Here is a 20,563-nt window from a genome sequence, read left to right as displayed (position 1 = left end):
CCCAGAGTCCACCCTCCTCTGTCCACACGGTGCTCAGCCAGCGAAGCTGGTGGCTGACTGGAGGACACCCCAAGTGGCTCCTGTTCTCGCTTCCAGTCTACCTGAGCACCCTGCAAAAGGTGACACGGCAGATTCATCCCATGCCCTGTGGGTCCGCTGCACATCTGCATCTACTACGTGCTCGTGGGTTACCCCCAATGCACGTCACGACAGCCCAAAGCAGCGGCCAGCAAGTTTTTTCAAGCCTCATGTTGCCCCTGGTACTGTTGTGAGTCCCTGTCCCCAAATCTCAGGGTTAAGCTGAGGGAGAGGTGCGGCTTTGAGCCCACCGAGCCACGAAACCACCTCATTTCCCTCAGTCTCCGTTTAATCCCCTCCACACAATCCCGCGACATCCCTCAACATGTCAGAGTCTCTCTTCAGCTCTCATTTCAGGTAATGTGACAGGGCCGAGCATCACAGATTAATGAGGGAGATAAATCAAAGTGCGCCGTGGACAAGGGGAAACAACAGGGCCGCGGGGGAGCAGACACAGCCGGCTGGCCCCCTCTCCCTGTAGCACTGAGACCCGGGGGTCTGTGCCTGGCAGTAGCCTTCTCCCTGGGAGAAGGCGGTGGACGGCAGACCCAAAGGTCCAGGGGTCCACTATGACAAAGACAACTCTGAAGACGGCTGGAGGTTCAGACACTGAAGTCGTTCAATGTTCTTCAGAGGAAAACGATATGCTCACGGCCTCAGGCGTCCCTAAAATCCTCCCAAGTAAGGGACAGAGTTCCCTCAGCAAGAGCAGAGGTTGGCATGACGCTGAGCTACCCCCTGGGCTCTCCTTTCACGGAGCCGCCAGATGGGCACAACGAGACCTGGGGAAAGGACCGTCTTAAAGGTCAGCAGTCCAGAGGCTGTCCCCTTTGCGAGTCTCTAAATCGGTGCTAGGCACCAGGAAGACGCCCAGCAAGTACCTGTGCAGCCCCACGTAAATTTCACCTTCAGGAGGGCTGGAAACTGAGCTGTTGAACAAAGGAAGAGGTAAACACAATGGTTTTGTGCCCAGAGAGTCCCGAGTTCGAATCCCGACTTGGCCCTGCACAGCCCTGTGGCTTTGGCGAAGGAATGTCACCTTTTGGAGCCTGATTGCTCATACGGAAAACCCACGGTCTTCTTGTGTGAACCCACTCCACGTGCTGTTCTGCCCTTCAGGACTCCGGTGTATCTTGCAAAGCCTGACAACTGGATGAAAAGTCACAGCATAGGGAAGTCCTTCCAAATTCCTGACAACGCCTGTTCTCAAGGCGGGCTGTCCCCTCTCTGCATAGGCAGCTCCCACTCTTTGTGCTGATTTAGGGAGCAATGTACATCCAAGTCTAACTAAATCCTGAGTCAAAACACCCACCCAAATAAACACAATTCGCTGCTTATCAGTCACTTGGAATTTTATCTCGATGAAAATAAGACTATAGTCCCATGAGCTGCAACTCCTAATGTAATTTTGGTGAAGCTCCAAGTTAGAGCAAAATCCACTGCAATGTATGACTGCAGAATCCCTCCAAAGCATCAGGAAGGTCCACGGTGCCATGACTCATCCACAGCTCTGTCCATCCCACCGTTCCCCTTTGCACGATTTCATCCTGGGCCTTCTATCTGGGGGCTTTCCCCTGCATTCACCATCAGCAGTAGCTTAGAACAGGCTTGGCTTTGAAGAGCAGTGAGGACAGAGGCTTTCTCTCTTCTGGAAGGGGTCTGCTAGCAGAAGGGGGCAGTGCTCAGCCCACTGGATCTGCATACACCAGAGGCCTTGGGAAAGAACCACACTTTTAACTGACACACCATCACACAATGACACCTGTCATCATGACTATCGGAGATGAAAAGGTCCTGGGGTCCCCGCCCTGTGCGGATGAGCTACACTCATGAGTCATTCTGCGAACTCGGCTCTTAAGTGACAAACACGAACAATGACTCAGGAGCTTGGGGACCTAAGAATCAGCCGGTCTGAGTGCACATGAAAAACTGGAGGACACAAGGCGCCTGGGTGGCTCAGTCGGTTAACCAACCGACTCCTTGATTTTGGCTTAGATCATGATCTCACCATTTGTGAATTTGAGACCCGCATTGGGCTCTGCAGGGTCACAATGTGGGACTGGGATCCCCTCTCTCTCCCTCTCTCTGCCCCTCCTGTGCGTTCTCTCAATTTTTAATATTTATTCCTGAGAGAGAGCAAGCAAGTGAGCAGGGGAGGGCAGAGAAAGAGAGGGAGACACAGAATCTGAAGCAGGCTCTAGGCTGCCAGCTGTTAGCACGGGCCCGACACAGGGCTTGAACTCATGAATGGCGAGATCACGACCTGAGCCGAAGTCGGACACTTAGCCGACTGAGCCACTCGGGCGCCCCAAGAGTTACTCTTGAGTTCATCCTTTCTAAATTCACACTGAGATGTCACCCTGTTTGCTAAAGCCTGGAAGACAGACTGGTCACTGGGCCACTAACAGTCTCCCTGGGCCTCAGTTTCCCTTGGCAAAGGGAGAGGGCTGCAACTGGTGACTCCAAAGGTCTCCTTCCCCACCAGCTTTGCTCTGTAACCTTCTATTCCATAGGGACTGGCCTGGGAGAGGCAGTCTGGGGAAAACGCATTTACGTGCAAGGTAACCTTGAATAAAAACCCTGGGCTGGCACAGCTGTCCAGCATGACACAAGTCTAAAGGTTACACTGTAACCAGGGACATTTCACAGGCCGGTGTAAGGGCTGCCTTATCCACAGGGCTTATTTCAATCAGCTCTTCCATTTCAGTAACAGAAGTCAAGGCTAGGGTGCTCTTAAAAAATGACCAAGGACATTAAAGGAAATAAAAAGAAAATCTCAAACAGATGAGATAAGCAGGCCTATTTTGACACTTGGGTAATGTTTCTGCAGGATCTTTCAAATCATCACCGGCAGGAAAAGAACCTTCCCCTACGTTTTACTATGATAACAAGTTTAGAATGACATTTAACCCCCAGGGATACTCCTGGTCCTTTCTGCTCCCGTGCCACATGGTGGAAGTCTCTATGGCCCTGGGCAAAGTGCATTATGATGGCTTATTTGGCTTCTAACCCCTCTATTTGATTGCAAGCTTTTTTAAAAAAAAAAAAATGTTTATTTATTTTCGAGAGAGAGAGAGAGAGAGAGAGAGAGAGAGAATGAGCAGGGGAGGGGCAGAGACAGAGGGAGACACAAAATCCGAAACAGGCTCCAGGCTGAGCTGTCAGCACAGAGCCCAGCGCGGGGCTCGAACTCATGAGGCAGGAGACCATGACCTGAGCCGAAGTTGGACACCCAACAGACTGAGCCACCCAGGCGCCCCTGACTGCAAGCTTCCTGACAGCAGGGAACAGGGACTATGTCCTACTCATCCCTGGATCCCCAGGGCCTAGTACATAGTAGGTACTCAGTAAATATTAAATAACCCCATAAGCATTTCCCATAAGCTGTCACATATCAAAACACAGTCCAAATACTTTGTTGAAACGCAGCTGACCCATAGCATTGCTTACAATGCCTTTTCTAACTCAGTTATCGTACTCCTCAGCCATTTCCTCCCTCTTCCCAGCCCAGAGGAGCTACCAAAGACCATCAGTCAGACTGGCGGCACAGTGCCTGACAATGCAGAGGTACCAAATACGTGACGGACTGCATGATACAGAATTGGTTCAATAATGGGGAGGGGGTGGTAGGAAGCCAGGGCAGTCACCTGCAGGTAATAAAACAATGACAGTCACTAGTATCGTTCACCATATATTTTCTATTCTCACAGGCATGTATGTGGTAGAATTGTACTCGCATTCATGTGTGAAGTGTAGCCACATGACTTCCTTCAGCCAACAACCAATCAGTGGAAGTCATATGGGCCATGTCTGGGCAGAAGTTTAAGAGACGGCACATGGCTCACCACACTCTCCTCCTCCTGGCCATGGTTTGCCAGTGCTTTATATGGTCAGGACTCTGGCACCCTGGGTCCTGAGTGAAAATGATGTACAACACGGCCTCTTACTGAGCTGCAGTGAACTGGGTGTTTTGGAGTTGTTTGTCACACAGCACAGACGATCCCATCCTGACTGATGCAAAGACTTGCCCAGGTACTGGATTAAAACACACGATGCCATTTTCTGCTGCAGGGCACAGATGTAGTCAGATTTTCGGCTTGGGGTTGGGGGCTAAGCTCTGGGTTGCTAAGGGAGTAAGCACAGAAAAAGGTGCCCCATTTTGGCTTCTCTCTTTGACCTCGCGTGCCTGCTTTCATATTACTAGATGTCTTCTCAAACTCTGAACCACCATCAAGTCTAAAAACTACCCGTACACAACTACTGAAAAGGCACTAGCTTTGGGAAATGTACTTTGGAGGAGTGGTTGTGCGCCCCACCCCCACGCGCACACACACTCAGCTGTGCTTCTGCTCGCGTGTGACCTGGGACACAGTTACGAAGTCGGGCAGCAGTGACGACTGAAAGATTCTCCTGGGGCCACGATGCTGCCTTATTCTTTTCTTTTTTTTTTTTTTTAAGTGAAAACACGGCATGCACATGAAATGATACTCCACAGACTATTCATTCTCTTCTCTGCACAACCCCTCTGGGAGAATTCCTTTGTGGCTTAAAGTGCAGATGGTTTGCTTCCTGTCAGCACCACCCTCCTGTTCAGCACAGGTGGCCCCTGCCCACCCATTCCACAAGAAGCAGTGCTTCCTTGAAAAGGAAGCCAGTGGTACCAGCAGCAAAGAGGCCCTTGGGAAAAGCCAATGCAGTAATTACTACCCTGTTACCACGGAAATAGAGATTTGCCTCTAAGGCTCCTTTTATGAGCTTGAAGATGAATGCGACTCTCACTCTCTCCCACTTTGTCTCCCTTGCTGTCCACAAGCAGGAGAGAAGGGGGAGAGGGACTGAAAGGATCATGGATGCTGGGTGCTGTACTAGAGGCATCTTCTTGTCCCAAAATAGGAGCATAAGCCTTGAATGCAGAACTAAGAAAATGCCATGGGGCACTAGTAGGTGTTAACAGGCAGTCAAAAGGGGGAAGCAAGGAGAATGAGAGAGGGAAGAAAGGGGGTGGGAGATGGAGAAGGGGAGAGGGAGGGAGGGAGGGAGAGAGAGAGAGAGAGAGAGAGAGAGATATCAGCTGATGGACCCAAGCAAGGAGAGATGAACGCAGACTAGGATGGGCAAAGTCACAAGGGAGGAGAAAGCAAGTTGAAGTTCACTTCACTTAAGCTGGTAGGAAACTCAGTGCTGAGGTACCGCTAAAATGTGCCACCACGCAGGATCTTCTGGTGAGTTTATCTGTATTCTCAATTCTCTCCCTCTTCTACATGTCCTACTCTAACTTACATCCCCAGCCTACGGTCCTCATGCTTCACTGCCTTAATTTACAACCCTTCTATTTCATGTAGTTATTCTAAGCTGTTGTGGAAAGAAGAGGGCTTAATTATGTTAATTAATATAAAGGAAAGAGAATCACAAAGAGGCAGAGCCCACAGTGCTCCGAACGGCTTGTAGCACTGAGGAGTATCCGAGTATTTATCTTTGCTCAGTACTTTACAAAGTGCTTTTACCACCTCCATCTCGTGTACTCAGGACAACGGTCCTGGGAGACATGTATGAGCGCTGTCCTCATGTGAGAGACAAACCCCCAAAACACAGAGAGTTAAGGAACTTGCCTGAAAGTGAAGACTGGAATCTGGGTCTCCTTACAGCCAACCCTGCCTCTTCCCTTCACTCCACAGCTGCCTTTTTAAAAAAATGTTTATTTATTTGAGAGAGAGAATATGTGTGTGCACATGAGTGGGCAGGGGAAGAGAGAGAGAGGGAGAGGGAGAATCCCAAGCAGGCTCCACGCTGTCAGTGAGAAGTCCGACATGGGGCTTGAACCCACAAACCATGAGACTGTGACCTGAGCCAAAATCAAGAGTCGGATGCTCAACCAACCGAGCCACCCAGACGCCGCCATGGCTGCCTTCGGAAATATGACTAGGTGGTTTATCTGAGTGCTGTCCAAAAATACCTTCTACAATGATGGAAATGTTCCGTCTACATTGTCCAGTAGGGAAGCCAGGAACCACATGGGACTTGCGAGCACCTGGAATGCGTGGCTAGTGCGACTAAGAAACCCACCTTTCAATTTCTGTTAATTTTACATTCCGATGGCCACATTTCATTAGTGGCTCTTCTACTGGGCAGTGCCGATCTATATTCTCTCACTCCCACCACATGACTGTAAGGGAAACGGGGTTCAGCTACTGACACCTAGACATGGCATGAGGTGGGATTAACAGTAAGAGAAGGAAAACTCCCCTGTGCCTTTCCTGGTGTTGGCGAGGAACTCGCAGCGCAGGGCAGACCCAGAAGGGGGCAGTGAGTGAGGAGGGAGGAAGGGTTGGGGGAGCTCCTTAAATCATGGCCCGGCCACGGAGGCCCACTGCCCTCTACACTCTGGGCAGAGAGACTCCAGCAGTGGTTCAGGGACCACTGAGTGGTTAGTCAGGACCGGGAAAGAGAATTATTTTTCAGATGACTGCAGGCTCTCTGTAGACTCTGGCGGGGGGGGGGGGGGGGGGAGAGGGGTCCTGGATGTCCTGGATCACGAAAGGGAAGCACCAGCCCTCACTTGGGGGAGGTTCCTCCCCCTAGCCAACCATACAAGTCTGCAAGAGGTCAGATTTAAAAAATGAGCACCACTAGTCTAAACCCACAGGAGGCCACAGAGTAACCGGCTCATTCTGTGTAAGAAAGGGCCTTTTCCTTGAGCTCTGAGAGCAGTGATGGAAAAGGGGGTGAGGGCAAGCCCACCTGCAGTGTCCAGGTGCCAAGAGTCTGGGATGGGGGGAGGGGAGAGGAGTCATAAAATATCCCCCTGTCCCTCTTAAGGCAAATTGTTTTGCACCCTTCCTCGAGGAGGTCCAGGTGCTTGCATTTTCAGTGACTAGGGGCTCATTTAAAGATATGATACCAGGGGCGCCTGGGTGGCGCGGTTGGTTAAGCGTCCGACTTCAGCTCAGGTCACGATCTCGCGGTCCGTGAGTTCGAGCCCCGCGTCGGGCTCTGGGCTGATGGCTCAGAGCCTGGAACCTGCTTCAGATTCTGTCTCTCTTTCTCTCTCTCTCTCTCTCTCTCTCTCTCTCTCTCTCTCTCTCTGACCCTCCCCCGTTCATGCTCTGTCTCTGTCTCAAAAATAAATAAACGTTAAAAAAAAAAAAAAGATATGATACCAGGGGGGCGCCTGGGTGGCTCAGCCGGTTAACTGTCAAGACTCTTGGTTTCCGCTCAGGTCATGATCTTGTTTCATGAGTTCAAGCCCCGTGCTGGGTTCTGTGCTGACAGCGCAGAGCCTGCTTGGGATTCTCTCTCTCTCTCCCTCTCTCTCTGCCCCTCTCTCCTCCCTTTCAACATAAACAAACGTGAAAAATAAATAAATAAATAAAGAGAAGACACCAGGATAAGGGCCCGGAACAAGGGAATCCAAGAATCTCTGCACCAAGGGCTCCCTGAAGAGGCAGTAATGTTAAGTGGTCAGAGCACCTGGGAGGGTCTGGAGGGCTTGGCTTTCCACCCAGCCTGGACACCTGTTAGGGGTGTATATGACCTTCAGCACGTTTACTGATGCTCTCAGAGCACCACTGCTTCAAGTCTATGAAACCGGGATCATACCGCCCCTCAAAGGCTCAGAGTTAGGAGGAAAGGACATCATGCATGTCAGGTGCTTGATATAGGGATCCATAGGGAAATGGCGACTATTACTGTTTTTATTGTCACCTGGTAAGGGACTGTATTAGTTTTGTATTGCTGCCGTAAAAAATTATTATAAACATGGTGTCAAAAACAACAAAAACGGGGGCACCTGAGTGGCTCAGTTGGTTAAGCGTCTGACACTTGGTTTCGGCTCAGGTCATGACCTCATGCTTTCATGGGTTCAAGCCGTGCAGACCCTGCTTGAGATTCTCTTTCTCTCTCCCTCTTTCCCTGCCCCTCCCCTGCTTGTGCTGTCTCTCTCTCAAAATAAATAAACTTTAAAAACAATTTAAAAAAACCGCACAACAAAAACGTACTATCTTACAATTTTGTAAGGCAGGAGTCCAAGTGGAGTCCTGTGGACCGAAAGCAATGGGTGTTGGTAGGGCTGCACTCACTTGAGAGGCTCCGGGAGAATGTCTGTTCCTTGCCTTTGCCCCTTTAGAGACGCCACGGGTACTCCTTGGCTGTGGCCCCTTCGGTGGTCTTCAGAGCCAGCAAGGACAAGTGGGGTCCCTCTTACATCTCCTTGTTCTGCCTCCTCTCCCGCCCACCTCTTCCACTTTTAAGGACCTGTGATCACGCTGGGCATGCTAGGATAATTCAGAGTAATCCCTCTATCTAAACATCTGCTGATAAACAACTGTAACTCCTCCTGGCCATGCGGTGTAACATATCCACAGGTTCTGGGGACTAGGCTGTGGATACCATGGGACCATTACCCTGTCTACGTGGGCTTGGAAGGGAGGGCAAGGGAGTGGTTCCCACTGGGCTTCCTCTCATCTGCATACCCCAGCAGGGGCTGTAACTAAGAAATACCTGAGTTGGGGACCTACCACCTGATAAGGGGTCCCACCGATTCCATCAGCTGGCTGGGGACCTTTGGCCTGGGTTAAACTCCTGTCTGCAGGTCAGGCCTGAATCTGTGAATACATGATTTGGTGCCAGGAGGCCGCCCTGTTCTACACAAATCACAAAGCTCAGCGGTGCCCTAGGGCTCTTGGAGATCTTGTGACATAACCGGTGAGAAGGAAGGCTCGGCTTGGCAGGCTGGTCAAATACCAGGTTGCATAGTTACATCCTCACACCGTGGGACTCTCAATTCAAGCTGAAACTGGGACAGCTCTGAGCACCAAGGTCAGGGCCCTAAATGCAGATGGTCAAGTCTGTACGATGACTGTGACTCCTAACGGAAAGTGCAATCTCAATAGCGAAAACATTCACAATTTGGAGGGGAATGAAAACCTTGTAAAGGAGGAATAAAAATGGCTTTTTCTTCCTGCTCGGTTTCTTGGCGTGACATCAGAGGGCAATTGTCATTTTGTGCAAGTCTCAGGCGGACATGTTACCACGCAAGCATTCGTGTTTTGCTATTTTTATTACTCGTTAATAAAAACCAGTGGAGTTCAATAAACATTCTAACGGTTTGGAAGAAAGTTACCAAGTAATTCCGTAGCCCCCCGATCTAAATGTGCACAAAGAGCCTGGTTCCTCAGTGACACTTGTATGACTGGGGGATGCCATTTAGAAGCCTCTAACTGCGTCAGCCCACTGCACACAACAGCATGACAGTGATGACAGAAAAGGCCACAAGCACAGCAATTGTTTCGGAGGGACGAAGAAATGTTCTTGGGGATGGAAACTTTCCAGAGCTGAGCTTTAAGCTATGAAAGCACTCAACTTGCGGGAGTGTAAGAACTTTTGATGGGTTCTGAGGGGACAGCATGCAGGAACCCGCGGGAGTTCAACAAACCATCTGACTGTCTGAGAGACTGGTCTCTGGGCTCTCCGTGTTGTATTTCTTTTTCCTCCCAGGCTGCCAACCCAGGGGCCTCCATGCCCAACTTTTCTTTATTTGTCTGCTATCTGGGGCCCGTGACTTGTAACAAGCTGCCTCCATTTGTCCCTTTTGATCCTGCTCCCTCAGCCGGCTGGCTCTAGTTTGCTGGAAGTCGCTACTGATGACTATCAGGTAAAAGCTGGAGCCCAGGGGTGGTAACCCCAAAGAGCGACAGGAGATCAAGGGCAGACGTGGCACTGTGGATTTATTATCATCATTTATTATTACTCAGAAGCCAGCTGCTGACATACAAGACTCACAGACCGACATGGCCCCTATCTCCCAGGCTCCGAAGGTACACATTCCTATCGGTTACTTTTAATAGCCCTGAAGATACCCAAGCCACATCCTGTTGCAAACAGCCACGGTCTGTCTGGTAGGTCAGCATCTTTTGTGGCCTTACCCTGGAATAGCTGTTCTCTACAGCCGAGCTGCTGTGGTTAATGATTTTCCTACTGGTGCGGTGAGGTGATCTGTCCGTCTTGGGCACTTCTTCCCTTGGCTGAGGTCTGATCGCTCAGTACTTTCCTATTTCCTTTGTGGAACTCGTGTAGTCTGCTGCCTATGCATGAATCCTTAAGAAGTGGGCTTTTTTCCTTTTTTTTTTTTTTTAGTAGGCTTCATGCCCAGCGTGGAGCCCAAAGTGGGGCTTGTACCCACAACCCTGAGATCAAGACCTGAGCTGAGATCAAGAGTTGGATGCTTGGGGCGCCTGGGTGGCTCAGTCGGTTAAGCGTCCGACTTCGGCTCAGGTCACGATCTCGTGGTCCGTGAGTTCGAGCCCCGCGTTGGACTCTGGGCTGACGGCTCAGAGCCTGGAGCCTGTTTCAGATTCTGTGTCTCCCTCTCTCTCTGCCCCTCCCCCGTTCATGCTCTGTCTCTCTCTGTCTCAAAAATAAATAAACGTTAAAAAAAAAAAAAAAAAAAAAGAGTTGGATGCTTAACCGACTGAGCCACCCAGGCGCCCCTGAGCTGTCTCTTTTAAAAAGAATTTCCTGGGAATACCTCTGCTCTGGGAACTTCTTTTTTCAGGTTAAAAGGGAAGAATTCTGGAAAGGTGTTGCCTTTTTTGTCTATATTTTTTCACTTGTCTAAATAATGTAAAGAACATATTTCTTATTTAAAGGACTACCTAGTCTGCAGTCATTTGCATACTACTTTAAAAAAAAAATCTGCACACCATCTGTGATATCTTCCTTGATATTTCACATTCAGTTGTCTCACACCTACACTATTCTTTACCCTAAACAATATTTGTAAAATCTTGGGTTTGATGCACTAGTTATAATTTTTTTTAACATTACAATTAAAGTGTAATTGTTGAAAATAAATATCTCCCTGTCTACTATCTAAAATTATTTCCTATAACACTAATGTTAGCCTCCCACTTTGGGAAACACTCAGGTAGGATATAGTTTTTGGAAGAGATGCACATGAAGAACTTTAGAGCAACAAATCTATTATTTCAACTTAGCCAAACTGAAGCATTTACGTGGTCAACTTTAGAATCAAAGAAATTTAACATATTTGAGAACAACCTAAAATATCTCACTGCCTCCAGGTCCAAACTTACATGAAATAGGAAATTAACTACTTTTTTTTTTAAGTTTTTTTTTTTTTAACGTTTATTTACTTTTGAGACAGAGAGAGACAGAGCATGAATGGGGGAGGGTCAGAGAGAGAGAGGGAGACACAGAATCTGAAACAGGCTCCAGGCCCTGAGCTGTCAGCACAGAGCCTGACACGGGGCTCGAACTCACGGACTGTGAGATCATGACCTGAGCCGAAGTCGGACGCTTAACCGACTGAGCCACCCAGGCGCCCCTATTAAATCCTACTTTTAAAAAAATCCACCTGAATTCTTTCTTTCCTTCTTTCCTTCTTTCTCTCTTTCTCTCTTTCTCTCTTTCTTTCACGTTTATTTTTGAGAGAGAAAAAGAGAGCGCGCGCACACGAGCAGGGAAGGGGCAGAGAGGGAGGAGGACAGAGGATCTACAGTGGGCTCTGTACCGACAGTAGAGAGCCCGACGTGGGGCTCGAACTCACAAACTGTGAGATGATGACCGGAGCCAAAGTCGGACACTTAACCGACTGAGCCACCCAGGCGCCCCTGAAATCTTTCTTTAAAAGTTGGTCAGTTATCCATTTGGTCTTAAGTGATCACATCTGAGCAGTCCAGTCTGGGGAGAACCAGAAGACACTGTGGTCCAACTGGTCCCATCACACAGGTTAAACTAGAACAACATGACAAACACCATCCAGCTTTCTAGCCCCCACTGCAATCCTCTACCTCCAAAAGCAGAAAAGAGCTCAGCTGTGATCTATAATAATTCCATTAACCCCGCAATGAAGCATTAAATTAAACTGCCTAGGCACAGATTCTTCTTTTGCTACGAGGGAAAATGTACCTTGTAAAGCCTGAATTTCACTCTCATAGATTTACTAACCAGATACATGTTTACAGGAAAAGACCAATCACCAAAATAACTGGGTAAATTGTGAAATCTCCAGTGGGGGTGTTACAGCAGCTGATTTTCTCCCTGATAGTATTTCCTCCAAAGATTTTAGTTACAGAGCATTTTAGCCTTAGAAAGAGTTCTCAAAAGGTCCACCTTTCTATGGAATTTTCAAACCAATACTTTTAAATGAATTAATTACAGGAACAAAGCTGACCTGAACTGGCACTGTGGTGAAAAGCCTTTGTCATGTGGGTATAAATCACCAGCCTGGACACCGGGGAGGACTCTGAGAAGGACATATTCAAGTTAGTGGCAGAGCCTGGGCCAGATCCCAAGTTCCTGACAACGAATTCAGTGTTCTCTACCGCAGCCCAGGCTTCTGAGCCTTCCCGGAGAGAAGATGAAGATTCCTCTTGAGCAAATGCCATTCCTGGGGCACTTCAGCCTCTCTTTCCTTACTGTGCTGCCCTATTTCTCTGAAGCCAGAGAATCACAGACGTCACTTAGCTCTTTGTAAAAAGTATGTCCGGCAAAGAGAACAGCAAGAAACCAGGTCTGTGCTACGAATATGTGGCTTTCTGGCACATGAGGATTAACACCCAAGAGTGTAAGGTGACTCCAAGCCCACACATCTAAATTCCATGTTCTGTCTCCTCACCCCACATGAAAGATGTCAAGCAAGCCAGTAAAATCCTTCAACAGTCAGATCACCAAAAGGTATTGAAATCAAATACAGCACAGCACATCAGAGCTGCAAGGGATTTTGGAAATCATAAGGTCCAAACCCCTACTTTAATAGATTGCTCAAGGCCATAGAATCCATCTGTGTCAGACTAAGGATTACCAAATAGTCCTCTATATTGTAATGGTCTCTGAAGCTCTCTTCATCTCGGATGGTGGCTGCAGCGAAGACTGGTCAAGCCCTATAATGTCAACTACTCACCATAAACTACATCCTTAGGCCTTGCTTTCTGTCGCCAGGCCACAGGAGACCTACAGTGAAGCCCGATCAGCCACGGCCAAGAGCACTCCCTTCTGCACACAGACCTTCTGTGTATCATTAGGGACTCTGTTCCAAGACATAATACCTAGAAAGCTTGCTAATAGAAGAAGTAAAGCAGATCCCCGGGGCCTGCTGAATTAAAGATGCAGTAGCAACGGTCAAAACAAAACAAAAAGTACCCGAGCCTCAACTCCCTCTATTATTGCTATCAGGAGCACTACCCTAGCCAGAAGCAGGACTCAAGAACCCCTTTCAGCAGCCGCCTCCTACCTGCTGTGCCAGCTCCTGACCCCAGGCACGGCTTCAAGGCCTCCCAACCCCCCATGTGGATTAAAGCAGTGCCCATCGGCTCGCTCTCAATATCACACCCTCGTTCCTCAGCCCACTCTGGAAGGATCTCTGCACCTGGTCAGTCCCAAGTGGAGCAAACTTACCTGTCGGCATCTCCGAGGCCCAGGGAGGTATTTCTCTGTAGGGTCTCCCGCACCACAGCCATCCCATCAGGGAGCCGGTTCAGGCGACGAGTATAGAGGCCAAGTCCACCATCGGTCATGTACCTTTAATAGGAGCACAGGATGATGCAAATGTATGGTCAAAAGCAATTTGTGTACAGTCCCGTTGTTCACATCCAGAAGCTCTCCACGGCCACCCTGTGCTCTAAGGGGGGAAGGAACTGAGGCTTTCCCGAGGCTCTGTCACTAATCACAGCCCAGGGATAACTTAGCTGTTGATTCAACACAAAAGATCACCCACTTGATAGCAAAAATAGAACACAGCTTAATTAACCCAAACTCAACAGGAATCTATAGAGCAGAAGGGAACTAGTGAATAAAATTAACCGTCAGATGTATTCGTGACATTCTTTTTAATGTCAGCATTTATACAAGCAGGTGTTTTACCTAAGTAATGCGAATGGGACTGACAATCATCAGCGAATCATAGGGGGGAACAATTACAGAACAGCTCAGTGGAGAAAGTAGGCAAGCTTTTAAGAGTGGAAAGAAAAGACCGAGGACAGATGAGCCACCTTTGTCATCGTGGGCAAGTTACTTCTCTGGGCTCTGAGCCTTTCATCTAAACTATGGGAATACCACAGCTTTCCTGCTTCCCAAGGCAGACATGAGAATTAGCCAGATAAGGCATATGAAAGTGCTCTGCAATGTGTATAAGACCATACACGTGGGAGACATTATTATGGTCGTCATCATCTTGAAGTATCGACCTACAATGGTGAATTTCACCTTTGATACCAATGTCTTAAGAGGGCTGTCACAAAACTCTCTGAATAACACTCACACTAACTTACCCCTTTCCAGATCTCTTGGTGAGGCCACAAAGCTATCTTCCGAGGAAGTCAGTGTTATCGGGGGGAAAGGGTAGCCCTGGAACTTCTGCATAGGTGGCTGTCTGCCAACCAGACCAGTTCCCGAGAGCTTAGCCACCAGTAGGAGGTAGTTCAGGTACAAAGCAGCTTTAGCACTCCTACACTGTCTCCTTCACAATACCCCATAAGGGAGACTGCTTGCATCTTCAGAGAACAGGAAGACAAACCAAAGAGCAAGAAACCAAACTCAGATCCCTTTAATTCCTACACGGCCCCCAGCAGATAAACCTGCAAGGTGTGTGAAAATGCAGACGCCTTACGTTTCAAGTAAAATGACATGTACGAAGAAGACCAACGAGTGGCGATTTTCCTGAAACAGTCAGCTGAGCTGCATCACGGAAAGTTTTACTGCCTTTGGAATTTGAACTTTAGGATATATGGGGTAGATCCTGAGGGCTGTCAATTCCTGACTTTCTTCTACTTCTCGTTTGGGACCTTCTTGGGATATACTCTCAGAAAAACAGAATTAGAAGATACTATGGGAGGCGGCCCAGAACCAGTTAAGTTCAAGTTGGGGGCAGAGAAGAAAGTTCTCACTGGAGCATCTGCGGTAAGAAGAAGCTTCCACGTGTGTCAAAAGAATTCTTCCTTAGAGCAGCTTCGAGGACACCATGTCTAACTTGAACTTCTCCCGTGTCCCCTCCTGCCCCTCCTTTATGACGTTAAAGATCACAGACAATGCAATGCCCACATAATGTAAAGTCTGTTGGAGCAGTCAAACCAATTATTTGTGGTTGTGCCAACAAAACAACAGATTAGAATCCATTTTTCACTCAATTGTATCATTTTAATTTTTTTTAACATTTATTTATTTTTGAGAGACAGAGACAGACAGAGCATGAGTTGAGGCAGGCAGAGAGAGAGGGAGACACAGAATCTGAAGGAGGCGCTAGGCTCCAAGCTGTCAGCACAGAGCCTGACGTGGGGCTCGAACCCATGAACCGTGAGATCATGACCTGAGCTGAAGTTGGACATTTAACTGACTGAGCCTCCCAGGCACCCCTCAACCGTATCGTTTTAAAAGCAAAAAAACATTTTGTAAATACACCAAAGACCACTAAATTATATGCCTTTAAGGGTGAATTTTATGAATTGTATCTCAATAAAACAAAAAAAACATAGTGACGACAGCTATAGTTAAACAATTATTTGTGTAATCACCTTTCACGCTTATCTCCTACACTACACAGTGAGCTCCCTGAAGACAGGGACTGTTATAATGTTGTTCAAATCTGTATCCCATGTACCTAACACGTGTTAAGTGCTTAAGACAAACGGGTTTTGTTGAATGAAGACCAGAATGGGGTCTAGCAAAAACTTTTTGGGAGGACACCAATTACAGGTTTTCTTTCCTCTTTTTATTTTATTTATTTTTTAAGATTTTATTTTTTAAGTAGTCTGTACACCCAATGTGGGGCTCAAACCCCGACATCAAGAGTCACATGCTCTTCCAACTGAGCCAGCCAGCAGCCCTTCCTTTTTTTTTAAATATTTTTTTTTTCCTTTGGAAAGTTTACTTTTTTTTAGTAATCTCTACCCCCAACACGGGTCTCAAACTCATAACCCCGAGATCAAGAGTCGCATGTTCCGCCGATGAAGCCCAGGTTTTCCTTCCTCTTAAATGTCAGGGAACATGACATCTAAGACACATAGAAATGCAAATTAAACCATTTACCTGTTTGTGTACCCATCCATCAGTCCATCCATCCACCCACCCATTCAATGTGACCCAGGGTCCAGTGGTAGGCTCTCTGCACACATTCTACACTAGCCCAACGAGAAAAAAACCCACCTACGTCAAAATGCAGCGACTTTGCCAGAAGCTAGACTTCCCAGATCAAATGTCCTTTCAAGGAGAATTCAGGGGAAGCTCTTCAGAACACAATCTGTTGCACCATAAAGCAAGGCAGTTAATTTTGATTTTAGCAAAGCCCACTCAGCCACGGAAATGAAAACTTTTTAACTGCAGGGATCTTATCAAAGGACAAACAAACTAATTTTAGCGTTCATTTCCCTGCTGGATTTTCATTCCTGGTGAAACAACACATACGGATGGGCAATGACACGCACCCAGGCGTGCAGACGAGGCCCACACGTACACACCCCTGGCTTTCCGTGGAGGCGCAGAGCAGGGCCCAGAGAGCATTCCAGAGACCATGCTGAGACGTGCCATGGCCCTCAACCCAGTAACACCCCAGCAGAGCAGCGTGGTTTTGTTGAAAATGACAACCTAGAAAGGTGGAAGGACCCTGGAGAGATCGCTACCTTGGCCTGTCCACTGCTGCGGGGAATTCTTTGTTTAGGCAGAGAGGAGGGGGAAGGCGGAGGATCCATCGGATCCTCCGCCTTCTCCAATGCACAGGGAACTAAAGTGCTTTGAATGCAAGTAATCAGACCATGATCCAGCTTCGCCGCGAATCTATTTCATTCACTGCGTGCGAAAGCTGGGTGGTGGAAATGAGGACATGGGGAGTTTACCTCTTTTCCCAGGCGTTTGTGAAAACATGTATTCAACCATGTATCTTTTAAGATATTCTTAAAAATTAATTCTGTTATATGTCCTCTCACTAGGAGACAGCATAGCATTGGAGACAGCTGTCGCTACAACGAGGCTCACACTCAAGAATCTAACTTAAAATATTTCTTGGGGCACTTGGGTGGCTCTGTCGGTTGAGTGTCTGACTTCAGCTCAGGTCATGATCTCAAGGTTCATGAATAGGAGCCCTGTATTGGGCTTGCTGCTGTCAGTGCAGAGCCCCCTTTGGATCCTCTGCCCTTCTGCCTCCCTCTCTCCCTGCCCCTCCCCAGCTCGTGCTCCCTCTCAAAAATAAACATTAAAAAAATATATAATAAACATTTATTTCTAAAATATTACACGCTGATTCCAATAGTTTCATTTACAAAGGGCTCCATATAGATATTTAAATAACTCTTCTACTCTCAATGAAAAATATAATTTTGGCTTGACCCAAATTTGTGTAGGAATTGGCTACTGAACGTATTAATATAAACTGCCTTCATCAGGTTAATCCCTTAAGAAAGCATAGTTTGCAGGTGAAGCAATCGCTGCTGTACCCATCTGAATCAGGAGCCCTTGTTCAGGAGGGCTTGAAGGCTGAGGGGTGGGGGGGGGGCAGGAAGTGATAGCCATGCCCCGTCTTTGGAAGCCTTAGCAAGGCTCACCCTGGGTACAGATGAAAGGGCTTGCCTGAGGTCACAAGGAAAGGAAGCAGTTGATCTAGGGACTGAATCTCCCAGCACCAACACTGTAACATTCCTTCTCTTTGGGGAAATAAATAATTAGTGCTGGAGCCTAATGATGCGCTGGTAACATCCTAATGTTTGCTTGGTGAGGTCCTAGGTCACCAAGCAACTCAACAATTTACTCATTATCCTCTCGAGTTCTGCAGTGATGGGTGCAGGGGCTCTGCCTCCACCTTCCACAGCTTCCCCAGAGGCCCCGAATGGAGGCCCTGCTAAAGACACAAGGTGTGTGGTAGGTATCTTCTATTCAAGGCTGGGGCACCCTGAACTGGCCCATGAGCATAAGAGTTAGGAACAAGTCTCTGTTGTCAGAAAGATCTGGGTTCAAACGTCTCCTCTGTCCCTGGCCAGCTGGGAGACGTTGTATGCGTCATTACTGATAAAAACTCATGGATATGGAGGCTGCTTGGGTACTGTGCTAAGTGCTTCCCATAAGCCATGATACTGTACCTTCAAGACTCTCGTCAAGTGTATTATCTGTTTTTCAGACGAGAAAAATGAAATTGTGGTCAGGATCACAGTGCAAGTAGGGGAGTTCAAATCCCAGCTTTGTCACCCTTTTTGGTTGTAATTCTTAGGAGTTTCATTTCCTCAGCTACAAGATGGGTAGAACTACAGATTAATCTCACAAGGCTGCGGTGGGTTAAATATGCCAGCGCGTGCAAAGCCCAGGGCCTGGTGTGTTGGGGGCACTTCAGAGTTATTAGCTGCTGTGACTATCAATGGCAGCGATTGCCCATACCACAGGGTAGTGACTGTGTACCCTCTTCTCATTTTTCGTTACCACAATTGTTAGGTACCAGGCTCTGTACCAGGCTGGGGTTACAGAGGAGGAAAAACCTAGTTCCTGTCCTGGTAAAGCTCAAAAGCTACAGGGGACCCAGACATTGAACAGATGAAGAGCAGTATTACAGATGGGTGCAGGACAGGCTCAGAGCACATGGGGAGGAGTCAAAGAGGAGCTATTTAAGCTGGTCCTTGAAGGGTGCATAGGAGTTTGCCAGCCAAAAGAGGAGGATCCATCTAGGCACATTGGTATCACATACAAAAGCAGAGAGAAACAGAGAAGAGGGTAAGTTAGGAGAACGGCAAGTAGTTCACTGTTGCCGGAGCATCAGGAACAGATAGGAGCCGGGCAGCGTGGGGACCGGGGCTCAGTCAGGGAGGGTGTGGGAGCCAGGTGGTTTGAGACCACTGGCTGTGAGTTGGAGAGCTATGAAGGTACAAAGCAAATGACTAGCAGGCTCTGGCTTTCGTGCCAAAGACAGCACTGACTTGTCAAAACTTCCATCATTCAATACTCCAGTTTGGGGGAGCATCTTCTCGTCAATAATTCCTTCTACAGACTTTTCAGAATACACATTGTCTGAATCCCACCTGAGTTGTCTCAGACCTTTGCAGGATGACCAGACTTGTAGGGTGGCCTCACCATCGCTCAGGCCAGGAGAGACATGTGAGGGCCAAATGCCTCTTAAGAGGAACATTCTAGACAAGAAGAGTGCATCCTATGTAACTGACACCGGTTACAAAATACTTACGGAATCTAATAGGACCTGTTAGAACAGATACACCAGATTTTGAATCCAGCGCTTAGTTAAGAGATTCCTTCTTTAAACATGAGACAACAACGTGGAATAAATGAAACTGGCTTTGTGACTCGCCTTCGGAAGGAGGGGGAAGGTGGCTCCCCATTCCCAAAGTTCACAGTTCAATGTGACCTGCGTAAGTAACACAAACTGACTTCCACTGGGTGCAGAAGAAATCACCTTCTGTCAAGGGCTGGGGGAGGAGGGGTGGACGGGAAGGGGAAGAAATCTGTACTGACCTGATCTGGCTCAGTGAGTTTCTAATGGAGCATGACATTAAAAGACAAAACAAAAGAACAACAAAAATACTCAGAGGCAAGAAATTAAAGTAGTACAAAACAGAAGGGGAAAAAAAAAAAAATCAAGCCGAGGTGATTATTTTTTCTTCAAAGACGTGTCAACCTGTCTATATGTTCTGGATGCACTTTTGATTTAAATGTGAAGAGAGCAAAGAAAATGGAATAAAAGAAATAAATACACACACACATACACAACTCCTTGCCAATATCAATATAACTATATAAGCATATATGTCAACACATACTTTGTCATCTATCGTTAAAGAAAACGATGTGGGCTGATGAAAAGTCCCTGCAGTGGAGCATTTCACCAGCGTCCAAGACCCTAAACAACATGTGCTTTCATAGTGCCCGCTGCTCTCCTGCAATGTGGCAGGATGCATGTATGCTCTAGGTGTATGAAGATGTTAACGGAGTTTCTGGACAAACCTGGAAAAGGATGCCTTTAGTTTCGGGCCTCTTAGAAGTCAGACGAATAAACTTCACTCCGGGTCACAGAAGGACAATCGGACAATCCAGTCCAACAAAACTGCCTACAACCTTTTGAAGAGAGCTGATCTCTAGGACAGAAAGGAAGTTGTTCCCCTTGACTTAATTAAGGGGAGAGGAGAAGGCACTGGCAATGCAAAAATAGGGTCGGGGGAAAAAGGTGGTTTAATTTTTCCGTGCTAATTTTAAAACTGTAGTACTAAAATTTAAGCAAAGACTTAAGTTTCTACTAAGGAGGCATTTGGAAACCACTTTGTTCTCAAAGTTTTTCGGCACCAAAGCTGAGGCAAATGCAGCAAGTTTCTTTTATCTAAGGCCAACCCACTCCCATCCTTCACCCCAAATGACAACTACACAGATACGTCACTGAGTGACTCTAATACCCTCGTCGTGGCATATCTTTAATGGTTTTTTTTTAAGATTTTTAATTATTTAAAATTATTTATTTATTTTTGTTTTAGAGAGAAAGACTGCGAGCAGGGGA

General features: G+C 47.5%; 1 protein-coding gene across 3 annotated transcripts in view; it reads right to left on the bottom strand.

The window, feature by feature from the left end:
* The window catches only part of NAV2 (neuron navigator 2), a 399,317-nt gene that overhangs the window by 111,115 nt on the left and 267,639 nt on the right, over positions 1-20,563 (bottom strand). For all 3 annotated transcript variants that reach the window (XM_047071097.1, XM_047071099.1, XM_047071098.1), the window contains one exon: positions 13,492-13,614. In XM_047071097.1, coding sequence (XP_046927053.1) covers positions 13,492-13,614 — 123 coding nt within the window. The remainder of the gene's footprint in view (positions 1-13,491; positions 13,615-20,563) is intronic.

This window comes from Lynx rufus, unplaced genomic scaffold (genome assembly GCF_022079265.1).
Source record: "Lynx rufus isolate CCGP_SWC_20201006 ecotype Redwood Valley unplaced genomic scaffold, mLynRuf1.p SCAF_9, whole genome shotgun sequence".
Lineage (NCBI taxonomy): Eukaryota > Metazoa > Chordata > Mammalia > Carnivora > Felidae > Lynx > Lynx rufus.
Note: the sequence above shows the minus strand (reverse complement) of the source record. Positions and strands in the feature narration are given on the sequence as shown.